We start from the raw sequence: 12,971 nt of genomic DNA, 5'->3' as shown, positions 1-12,971 counted from the left end.
GCTCCTCCCCTGACATGTTTCGAAAACGGGGTATGATGAGGACTTGCTGTGGGCAGGGCCATAGACCTTGCCAGATTCATCATCATTTATGGAAGAAATCTTGTATAAATGATATCTGAAATCTACGACAGCTACCAGCTAATTTAGAGTTTAGTCAGTATATGGTCCACCAGAAGATGCACCTAATTTATCAGGCTACTCCTCCAGTGCGTAGGGATCAAAACTAGAGTGAAATATGTCAGTGTTGATGAATCCTCCTTCCAATATTTTTTCACCTGAGCAAGATCCCCCCAACCTCTAGACCCCCTAAAAGCAGCAAAGACTGCTACTGCTATAATTACACCTATAAATGATTATGTATCCTATGATTTTATTTAACATATTAGCTGCTGCCAGGTACTGTTTGCTGAAACTCATTCATTCAAGTTATTTTCCATATTGGTTTTGCCCAAATTTTATTCCATGCCCTGCAGCATCAATCCCTATTAGTACTTTAAAGAGGCTCTTTCACCAAATAGTTCAAGATCTGAACATCAGTTAATATGTCATTCTCCTCTAACACAAGCACAATTGGAATTTTTCACTAGCCACCACCATTCCTAAGCAACAAGCACAGTTCGTTTTGGTGCCTGATGTGCTATTTAAGTTCTGTAATGCCATAAGGGCGGTGTCAGGCTGGGGGTGTGATTCAGAGCTCCAATCAGAGGCAGCCAGTGTCAGACCTCAGAATCACATCCCTTGCCTGCTTCAGCTTGACACCGCCCATCTGACAGTAAAGAACCTAAATAGCATATCAGGCACCAGAGACAACAGCATTGATTGCTTGGGAATGGTGGGGGCTAGAGAAAAAATTCCATCTGTGCCAGAATCAGCGGAGCAGCAGAATTTAATTCATGTAAAGAGTTGGACTTGTTTGAGGTTTTTATACTGACTCCCAGATTGGAGTTGGGAAAGCATTTTTTCCCCTGAAATGGAGCAATTGTCATGAGCCTCATGGGGTTTTTTGCCTTCCCCTGGATCAACACTGTAGGGACTGTAGGGTTATAGGTTGGACTTGATGGACTGATGTCTTCATCCAACCTCATCTACTATGTAACTATGAGGTGGTGAAATGTGGTTAATGGCTGTTAAAGGGGGTTTCCCAAAAACATATTTAAAAAACATAGTAATTACATTTGTAAACTTTTAATAGTTTTGTAAATATAAGTATCTTGTTAGTGGTGACATTGTTTTGTCTTGATCAGTTGCAGAATCTTTTTAAGGTCTAGGACCTGTCTATAACCCAATGATAGGTGATTCCTCAGGCAAGCCCAACAGGAGTGGAGGGGTAGGGAGTAAGCGCGCACACCAAAGTATGATCTTGAACAGTTTATTAAACACAACGCATTTTGGGCACCTGCCCTTTCTCAAGTGTGATACAAACATTGTTCTGGTGAATACCAGTATGCTGTTTCGCTTCTGCGCAGAAGCAGAACGCAGAAGCGAAACAGCATACTGGTATTCACCACTACACAGTTTGTGTCACACTTGAGAAAGGGCAGGTGCCCGAAATGCGTCGTGTTTAATAAACTGTTCACTTTGGTGTGCACGCTTACTCCCTACCCCTCCACTTCTGTCGGGCTTGCCTGAGGAATCACCTATCATTGTATCACGCTGTTTCACAGTGTAAGGGAAAGAGCTGCTGCTATAACACCTTTTATATGCTCATATGGAGTTGTGAATATTTCACAACACCAATAGGTAAGAGACTAACTACATATCATCACCAAGAGTGTTTATAATTACTACACTATATTGGCGCTTGATGTCTCTCCCATTTTATCTTTTTACTGTCTATAACCCAGTCTTGATTTCCTTATTGTGGACAGATTATCAGGCAGGGGCATCACATACATGAGAAGATAACCTAGCCACAATAAGGAAATTATGGCTGGGCTTCTGACAAGCGCCAGACCACCTATGGTCCTATCCATTGGCAACTCCTCAAGACAAAGGACTGCTATCACTAAGAAGGTTAGAGAAAACCTTCAAAACTCTCCAAAATGGTTCATTACTTATATTTGCCAAAATATTTAACGTTTAATTATGTGCATGGATTGTCACCCATGTGTAATAGTGAGTTAATTCAGGAACAAGTAAGACTTTGCCAAAGTGGACAGCTCAGATATTCAGATATTTCACTGTTTTTATAGTTTTCCTTTTTTTAAGATTTACATTGCTTATGGTACATATGTTTCTACCATATATGTCCCTTTCCATTTCCACATCTTAACCTAGCGCTCACGTTTTCCCTCTTGGATGAATGTACATCTAGTAGTGGAATTCCTGTCCTCCAGACACATCACATGTTGCCTCTAATCCGTTTTATGCAGTGTTCTAACAAGGCAATTTCTCATTATATTTTCTGTGTGGCTTCCAGTGTTCTATAATGCCATTAAAATGAACATTGAATTGCATTGTCTCTCCACTCATTGATTTGTAGATACTCAGACTGCCACCAAAGTGTCTCCAGCAATTCCCAGGCCATCAAGTGATATCAACGACACTATGGCACAGACTAAGCTGAAGCGCATGAGAGAGTAAGTGCTATTACCATCTTGTAGGGATAATTGGAAAACCAAGGTATATGTGAGCCTGAATTCTTTGAGGCTGATTTTGTGTTGTGTGTGAGTCAGATTATTGTAGTCTATTCCAATTCACCCTTCATTGTCTTCTATAATACAAAGTAAGACGTGCAGACGGCAGAAATCTTATGCGGCTGGATGATGAAAGCTCCATTTTGCATTAGAAGAATAATTGCAAAATAATTTAATTTTTGGGTAACATTTTAAATTGTCTTCACTTCACGTGTTTATGACTCTTTCAAGGTTATGAGTTTTCTCCATTAGTCATCAGTCATGTCCCAATGATATAACTATTATTTTTTTACCTTATGGCAGGCCTTATGATATACAGCTAAATAAATGTTTGGCATTACTGAATTGAATTTACAATTGAAATGAGATTGGACAGATATAGTAGATATAAGAAGTCATTCATTTTTGGATTATATTTGTATAGTAATAGTAGTACCATAACATTGTTAAAGGGGTTTTCTTTTAAAGACACTCCTGTCCATACATTCTATGAGTGTAAAGGAAGGTGCTTCCTAGGGTAATGTTTAGACCAGTAAGATCTTACAAGAAAAGGAGAGACTCTCACCCAGGTAATGTAAATTAGGTCTACGGAGAAGATATACAGTAGATGAGCCTCAGCAGGGGAATGAAACCAGATCCTTCGGAATCAGTAATGGAAAGATAATACTGAAGATGAAAGACAGCTGGGGTGCTGATCTTATATTACTAAAACTGTATATTATCAGGCAGTACATTGCAACGAGTGAATATTATTTATTTGCTAATAATTAGTTATACTATAGTATATGATCAGCGCCCCAGTAGCCTCTCATTTCTATCTCTGATTTATGAGCCAGAATGGAGAGCGACTACCTAAGGCCCGGTTCACATCTGCGCATGGGTTTCCGTTCTGTGAGTCCTCTTGGGTACCCCCCGAACGGAAACTTAATCTGCATAAAAAAACAGCTACCTAAGGAAAATACTATATGTATGAAAGCTGAATGATGTGGCTCACAAGCTCTTGTAGGTTTCAGGTCTCTTTCAAATATGACAGATGGTATTAAGCCTCACTAAATTCTAAAAGTAACAATCTTTTTAGATTTATGACCCCAGTTAGAGGTCAATGATATAGTTTACACCCCAGGACCCCAGTTATAATGCTTTGACATACAGTATCTGATGCCACTTGTACACTGTAGTTTCTAGAGCTGCCATCAGATGGAGAGCCACATGAAGAGCACTGAAGAGTGACATGTGCGCCCTGAGCCGCTTATGGGGAACATTGATGTTGTGTATGGACGGAGCAGCTTCTGATACATGAGGCAGACTCTTTAATCCTACCTCTGTATACTAAGGCTGAGTTCAGGTGGAGTTTTTAGTCAGGATTTTGAGGCGGAATCTGCCTCAAAATCCTGACCAACGAAACGGTTCCCATTGAATTCAATGGGAGCCGATCATTTCTTTTTTCCGCCAGTGGTCTGTTCAGGCTCCCAGAAAAAAAGAAGCAGCATGCTCATTCTTCAGGCAGATGCCGGTTCAGCTGCAGACATCCGCCTGAAGACACTCCCTCCCGACTAGACACATTCAGCTACCGTTTTCTTGGTGCGGAATCTGAAGCGGCCTCCGCTTCAAATTCTGGGCCAAAGACCTCTGTGTGAACTCAGCCTAATCCAAAAGTGCAGCTTCTAGGAATAAAAAAGTTAAGTACAAATATAAAATTCAGCGGAAGTTTTCTAATTTTAATAATAATAAAAATAATAATAATAATAAGTTTTATTTATATAGTACTAACATATTCCAAAGCATGTTACAGTTTATAGGGTTCAGGTACAGACAAAATGAGACATTACAGTGTAATAAATCAATTCACACATTGGGAGTGAGGGCTGTGCTCGCAGGAGCTTACAATTTATGATGTAGAAGGAGTTGACGCAAAAGATAGAACAACAGGTGGAAGAGTCCTTATATTAATAGAAAATACAAGCTTTCTAGTTCAGTAGACTATGAGGTAACTGAAGTTATTTGTGGGGCTCATGCCTGTAACCATATTATGGATCTGTGATGTAATGATACAGTGCCTATAGTCTAATAGGTTTTATGTGATTCATAGAAGCAAAGCCTCTCAATGTTTTCCCTTCAAAGGTGGAATAGGGTGCCTTACAGAAAAGCTTGCCTACAGGTTCATAATGCCTGCAGCCATATTGGGTCTAGGGTCCTTACATGGGGTTTATCAGGTTCACGCTGTTGATGGCCTGTCCTTAGAATAGGTTTTGAAAATCCATACTACATCCATGCTATATCCATAGCATCTGACTGGTGTGGTGCTAAGTACAGGACCCCTACTGATCTGATTTTGCGTACCTACCCTAAAGATGGCCTAGGAGTCACATGTGGCACCAAAGATACTCATTGGGGATCATTGATAAATATTGAAAACTCCTTTAAGTGTCCCTGAAGCCAGTGAATATGACTTTCAAGTGAAGCAAAGAGTGAGTAATTGCCTCATCTCTATTTAAGTAGTGCCACAATTTTCAGCTACAAAGCAAAGGCAAAGAAATGTAACATGTTTGTCTCAGTTCTCTGGAAATCACAGCAGAACATGCAGACAAGACCTGACCCTTTAATCTTGCAGTTATTGCTTTGCTACACGACATTGTCACCATCTGCTGCAATAAACTTTTTTACAATATCTTTAGAACTAAGTGATTTTATTCGCAGTCAAATGACCCCCATTTTGTTTTTGTTCTTTTTTTTTTTATTAAAATGATGTTGACTTTTCCTTCCTCCTCGCCGACCTGTGGCGATGTCCCTCCGTCATGGCGAAATTAGGGTCATAATTAATTCACCAGGCAGGAGCTTTATACAGGCGGATTATTACATTTCTTGGTTTGCCGAGATGTAGAGACAATATCTCGGTATACATGTACGGTTGTAATGTAATTAAATCATAGCACATATTTCAGATTTCAATTGCTTCTTATCATTTCTCTGCCCTGGAGTGTTGTTTTGTTAACTAAAAGCTACAAACAGCATGCAAATGACTGGATTGTTTATGAAGCCAATAACCGTAAAGCGTGATAAATGTGAGTGAAGTGTACAGGCTGAGGTTATTACATTGCATACAACACATACAAGTAACGTCTGTAATGCTATATAGTAGAGAAATTAGTTCTGGTCACATTCTCTTTAACGTCTTGAAACCAAGGCATAATAAACATATGGAAGTTCATATACCTTGGCAGAATGTATCTGCTCTGTCTTTGCCTTGCTTACAACTCTGTCAAACATTTGTCTCTGCGTTATAATTCCGCTTTTACACGTTAGTTTATATCTAATATGGTGTTTTGATCGTTTCCACTATCAAATGGTTTGCCTTGAAGTTTTTCTATTGCTGCTATTCTAGAAGTTGCTACATACCCAATAAAAACGTATTTATAGAAATAACACTTGGGAAAGGTCTACAACATTTTCTACATTGGAGTTATACCAAGATAAATGCACCAATATTCTGGCTTGTACTACATCTATATTTTAGAAATTTTTAGCCCTCACTCAACATGGCTATATATCGATCCCTTTGTGTTTTAGTTCCTCAATGTTTTACAATATGTGTTTGCTGTCTGCGAATGAGAAGACTGATATTTATGTCTAGAGCTGTACATAGCTAGTCTTAGGCCTGGTTCACATCTGCATTCAGTATTCTGTTCAGGGAGTCTGCTTGGGGACCCCTTGAACGGAATACCGAACGCATTAAAAAGCGGTGAGCAATGAAAGCATATGTGTGGTGTCATGAGTCATGTGGAGAGAAATGTACTTCAAGCACTACTTTTCTCTCTGCTTCATTTGTGCGGACACCGCGCGGAAAACACACGGACCCCATTATAGTCTATAGGGTCCATGTGCTTTCATTGCTCACTGCTTTTTAATGCGTTTGGTATTCCGTTTGAGGGATCCCCAAGCAGACTTCCCGAACGGAATACCAAACGCAGATGTGAACCAGGCCTTAGTCTTAGCCTTGTATCTGTTTTAGGCAAATCATCAACATGTCTCTACAATGTATCAGTCTGTAGCCCAGGAATAAGTATTGTAGTGGGTATTTGCTCACAGAATCGCCATCTTCTGGGTCACATGGTTGGTACATGAACAAATTTTAGTTCAACAAAGTGGAGAGAATTTATTAAGACTGACCCATTATGTAACTTTAAATAAATTCCTCCAGTGTTTTGTTTTGTTTTTTTAAACTGGCCACATGTAATGTACAACAGAATACAATAGTCAAATTTTATGTTGTGTAACCTCTAACTCAACACTTACCGTTTCCCCTACTATGAAACCTTGGGCCTATTTTCCATTATCTCTAAAACTGTGTTCATGCTAACATCATGGTGGTGGTAGATCCCACAGACCACCCAAGCCTGTTTCCCAACCTGATCTGAGACCTGATTCCAGCTGGCTACTAATGGGGCTGGTCACACAGCCCAGACCCTGGACTGTCTGTATGAAGTGAATGAAATGGGAGCTTGATGTCCTCTCTACCAACCCGACCCTAATTTGTGTTCTAAACTCCTGCCAAATGCAGAAGAAAATTTCTTTTTCTACTTCACACCATTGATATTGTCTGAGATGACACTGTTAGTGCCAAAAACAAGGGTGTAACTTGAGGGCTACAGACACTCCGGGGCCCAGGAGCCTTTGAGGACCCATAAACAATAGCATCAATATTGAGATTTCAGCTTCCATCTGGCCCATAAACCAAGTAGACCCACAGATTACCCTAACCACACTCAGGTTGATTAAACTCCTTAGCAAATGTAACCATCACTATCAAGAATTCACTGTAGGGATGAAGTAGGGGAACCCCTGACAAAAGATTGCATCGGGGCCCACTTTTCCATGTGGTGTCATGTGGAGAGAAATGTACTTCAAGCACTGGGCACAAATACTCCACTTCTACAGCCGTCCTGCTCCATTATGAATGTGTTTACTGTCTCTGAACCAGGGGATTGTCATTCACACATCAAACACATTTTTTGTAGTGTAGATCAATATATTTATATAAAACATTTAATTTTCCATTTTTATTATACATACTGCAGTATTTTTGTCTATATACTGTGTGGCCCATCTTTTAGAGATTTAGATTTTAAATCTTTACTGGAAAAAGAAGCCATTACTACTAGAGATGAGCGAACAGTGTTCTATCGAACTCATGTTCGATCGGATATTAGGCTGTTCGGCATGTTCGAATCGAATCGAACACCGCGTGGTAAAGTGCGCCATTACTCGATTCCCCTCCCACCTTCCCTGGCGCCTTTTTTGCTCCAATAACAGCGCAGGGTAGGTGGGACAGGAACTACGACACCGGTGACGTTGAAAAAAGTAGGCAAAACCCATTGGCTGCCGAAAACATGTGACCTCTAATTTAAAAGAACAGCGCCGCCCAGCTTCGCGTCATTCTGAGCTTGCAATTCACCGGGGACGGAGGTTTCCGTCCAGCTAGCTAGGGCTTAGATTCTGGGTAGGCAGGGACAGGCTAGGATAGGAAGGAGAAGACAACCAACAGCTCTTATAAGAGCTAAATTCCAGGGAGAAGCTTGTCAGTGTAACGTGGCACTGACGGGCTCAATCGCCGCAACCCAGCTTTCCCAGGATCCTGAATGGAATACACTGTCAGTGTATTCCCGTATACCCGATATATACCCCCGATACCCGTTCCAACGGTGTGCCCCCCCACCTTCACCCCAGAAATACCCTGCAAGTCCCCTAGCAATAGGATTGGGGCTATATACACCCACTATTTTTGCTACTGCCATATAGTGCCATTGTCTCACTGGGAATTCAAAGAATATATTGGGCTTACATATAACTTCAATTCCAGGGAGAAGCTTGTCAGTGTAACGTGGCACTGACGGGCTCAATCGCCGCAACCCAGCTTTCCCAGGATCCTGAATGGAACACACTGACAGTGTATTCCCGTATACCCCATATATACACCCCAAATCCCCGTTCCAACGGTGTGCCCCCCCACCTTCACCTCAGAAATACCCTGCAAGTCCCCTAGCAATAGAATTGGGGCTATATACACCCACAATTTTTGCTACTGGTATATAGTGCCATTGTCTGACTGGGAATTCAAAGAATATATTGGGGTGACGTGCACCCACAATTTTTGCTACTGCTATACAGTGCCATTGTCTCACTGGGAATTCAAAGAATATATTGGGGTTATGTGCACCCACAATTTTTACTACTGGTATACAGTGCCATTGTCTGACTGGGAATTCAAAGAATATATGGGGGTTACGTGCACCCACAATTTTTGCTACTGCTATACAGTTCCATTGTCTCACTGGGAATTCAAAGAATATATGGGGGTTATGTGCACCCACAATTTTTAATACTGGTATACAGTGCCATTGTCTGACTGGGAATTCAAAGAATATATGGGGGTTATGTGCACCCACAATTTTTACTACTGGTATATAGTGCCATTGTCTCACTGGGAATTCAAAGAATATATTGGGGTTATGTGCACCCACAATTTTTACTACTGGTATATAGTGCCATTGTCTGACTGGGAATTCAAAGAATATATGGGGGTTACGTGCACCCACAATTTTTGCTACTGCTATACAGTGCCATTGTCTCACTGGGAATTCAAAGAATATATTGGGGTTATGTGCACCCACAATTTTTACTACTGGTATACAGTGCCATTGTCTGACTGGGAATTCAAAGAATATATGGGGGTTATGTGCACCCACAATTTTTAATACTGGTATACAGTGCCATTGTCTGACTGGGAATTCAAAGAATATATTGGGGTTATGTGCACCCACAATTTTTACTACTGGTATACAGTGCCATTGTCTGACTGGGAATTCAAAGAATATATGGGGGTTCTGTGCACCCACAATTTTTAATACTGGTATACAGTGCCATTGTCTCACTGGGAATTCAAAGAATATATTGGGGTTATGTGCACCCACAATTTTTACTACTGGTATACAGTGCCATTGTCTGACTGGGAATTCAAAGAATATATGGGGGTTATGTGCACCCACAATTTTTAATACTGGTATACAGTGCCATTGTCTGACTGGGAATTCAAAGAATATATGGGGGTTACGTGCACCCACAATTTTTACTACTGGTATACAGTGCCATTGTCTGACTGGGAATTCAAAGAATATATGGGGGTTACGTGCACCCACAATTTTTGCTACTGCTATACAGTTCCATTGTCTCACTGGGAATTCAAAGAATATATGGGGGTTATGTGCACCCACAATTTTTACTACTGGTATACAGTGCCATTGTCTGACTGGGAATTCAAAGAATATATTGGGGTTATGTGCACCCACAATTTTTACTACTGGTATACAGTGCCATTGTCTGACTGGGAATTCAAAGAATATATGGGGGTTATGTGCACCCACAATTTTTAATACTGGTATACAGTGCCATTGTCTGACTGGGAATTCAAAGAATATATTGGGGTTATGTGCACCCACAATTTTTACTACTGGTATACAGTGCCATTGTCTGACTGGGAATTCAAAGAATATATGGGGGTTACGTGCACCCACAATTTTTGCTACTGCTATACAGTTCCATTGTCTCACTGGGAATTCAAAGAATATATGGGGGCTATGTGCACCCACAATTTTTACTACTGGTATACAGTGCCATTGTCTGACTGGGAATTCAAAGAATATATGGGGGTTACGTGCACCCACAATTTTTGCTACTGCTATACAGTGCCATTGTCTCACTGGGAATTCAAAGAATATATGGGGGTTATGTGCACCCACAATTTTTAATACTGGTATACAGTGCCATTGTCTGACTGGGAATTCAAAGAATATATTGGGGTTATGTGCACCCACAATTTTTACTACTGGTATACAGTGCCATTGTCTGACTGGGAATTCAAAGAATATATGGGGGTTATGTGCACCCACAATTTTTAATACTGGTATACAGTGCCATTGTCTGACTGGGAATTCAAAGAATATATGGGGGTTATGTGCACCCACAATTTTTACTACTGGTATATAGTGCCATTGTCTGACTGGGAATTCAAAGAATATATGGGGGTTATGTGCACCCACAATTTTTAATACTGGTATACAGTGCCATTGTCTGACTGGGAATTCAAAGAATATATTGGGGTTATGTGCACCCACAATTTTTACTACTGGTATACAGTGCCATTGTCTGACTGGGAATTCAAAGAATATATGGGGGTTATGTGCACCCACAATTTTTAATACTGGTATACAGTGCCATTGTCTCACTGGGAATTCAAAGAATATATTGGGGTTATGTGCACCCACAATTTTTACTACTGGTATACAGTGCCATTGTCTGACTGGGAATTCAAAGAATATATGGGGGTTATGTGCACCCACAATTTTTAATACTGGTATACAGTGCCATTGTCTGACTGGGAATTCAAAGAATATATGGGGGTTATGTGCACCCACAATTTTTACTACTGGTATATAGTGCCATTGTCTGACTGGGAATTCAAAGAATATATGGGGGTTATGTGCACCCACAATTTTTAATACTGGTATACAGTGCCATTGTCTGACTGGGAATTCAAAGAATATATTGGGGTTATGTGCACCCACAATTTTTACTACTGGTATACAGTGCCATTGTCTGACTGGGAATTCAAAGAATATATGGGGGTTACGTGCACCCACAATTTTTAATACTGGTATACAGTGCCATTGTCTCACTGGGAATTCAAAGAATATATTGGGGTTATGTGCACCCACAATTTTTACTACTGGTATACAGTGCCATTGTCTGACTGGGAATTCAAAGAATATATGGGGGTTATGTGCACCCACAATTTTTAATACTGGTATACAGTGCCATTGTCTGACTGGGAATTCAAAGAATATATTGGGGTTATGTGCACCCACAATTTTTACTACTGGTATACAGTGCCATTGTCTGACTGGGAATTCAAAGAATATATGGGGGTTGCGTGCACCCACAATTTTTGCTACTGCTATACAGTGCCATTGTCTGACTGGGAATTCAAAGAATATATGGGGGTTATGTGCACCCACAATTTTTAATACTGGTATACAGTGCCATTGTCTGACTGGGAATTCAAAGAATATATTGGGGTTATGTGCACCCACAATTTTTAATACTGGTATACAGTGCCATTGTCTCACTGGGAATTCCACAAATAATTTGGGGATTCATTCACCCTACATCTCAGGCTCTTGCCATATTCACCCAGGTTGTCAGTGCTGCACCAGCTCGTTCCCAGACAGCTCGGCCCGAAAAACACGTTACCTATATAGAGGATTTGGACAATGAAGACAACATGTTCTAAATCTAATGTCTGCACCTTCTCCAGAATTAAAATAAAGGCAGCGTTTAACTTTCAAATAGCACTGCACAAAGGAAGAGCTTATCAGCTTGTCTCATGACATGCTACTGAAAAGTTTCATTTGTGTATCTTAATGTAAATATAGTTGTATAAGCTTTTTGGGTTTTAGGCACTGCCAAGTTATTTATTACCACCCGCTCCCTTATAATGATGATGACGCCAAAGTCACTGTGGGTGTTCAGAGCTCACAGCTTTGGGTGACATTTGTCTTGCTCTCTGTCGGTACCAGCTGTCTTTTTGGATACCGTAAAGTTATGTTGACTTTATTAACAGCTATAGAAGCTTTAGCCAGGTTGTGACGGTGTGTAACCCTAACAACACTAAGTGGGATACACATTAATAGTCAGTCTATGTACGCTAAACGTATCACTGAAGTAATTTTTTTTCCCTCTCCCCTAATATAAGAAAGGAACAGACATTAGACCTAGACCGGGGTTCGAGGCTTGAAAAAATCCAGTATTATTTGTTCTTCATGATGTGAAATATGTGTTGAAAAGCAACCCAAGATGAAGTCAGCCATGTGTGCCAGTGTGTTACTTGGCATGCCTTTGCTGGCCCCAACTGTAAGGGTCACTCTCCATTTCCTCCATTTTCCACTCCCCTTCACACCATTTGTGGTGAAGCAATGGGATGCACTGAAGTGCACCCTCTAGCCTCGTGTGGGATAGGGACATCAGATGCCACTCCAACCCCCTCGTCTTCCTCCGCCAGCCAACGGTGCGAAGATGAGAGGAGTGTGCTCTGAATGTTTTCTGCCTAGCAGAGGCTAGTTCTCACTTACGAAAATGGCCCCACTTTGACCTGTATATCAGGCACAATGGTGTAGGTTTCAAAGAAACATGGCACCAACAAGTTGGAAAACGTGGGCCATGCGTGGACCGTGTTTGAGTCTGGCAAGCTCCAGATCTGCTACCAGGTTCCAGCCATTATCACAG

The 12,971-nt window shown here is 40.9% G+C and overlaps 1 protein-coding gene across 1 annotated transcript in view; it reads left to right on the top strand.

The window, feature by feature from the left end:
• Positions 1 to 12,971, top strand: part of NEK11 (NIMA related kinase 11) — a 171,500-nt gene that overhangs the window by 133,630 nt on the left and 24,899 nt on the right. Inside the window, exon 15 of the mRNA XM_075271296.1 lies at positions 2,483 to 2,579. Within this exon, the coding sequence (XP_075127397.1) occupies positions 2,483 to 2,579 (97 nt within the window). The remainder of the gene's footprint in view (positions 1 to 2,482; positions 2,580 to 12,971) is intronic.

Source organism: Leptodactylus fuscus, chromosome 4 (assembly GCF_031893055.1).
Source record: "Leptodactylus fuscus isolate aLepFus1 chromosome 4, aLepFus1.hap2, whole genome shotgun sequence".
Lineage (NCBI taxonomy): Eukaryota > Metazoa > Chordata > Amphibia > Anura > Leptodactylidae > Leptodactylus > Leptodactylus fuscus.
The sequence above is the reverse complement of the archived record's forward strand: the minus strand, read 5'-3'. Positions and strand labels throughout refer to the sequence as shown.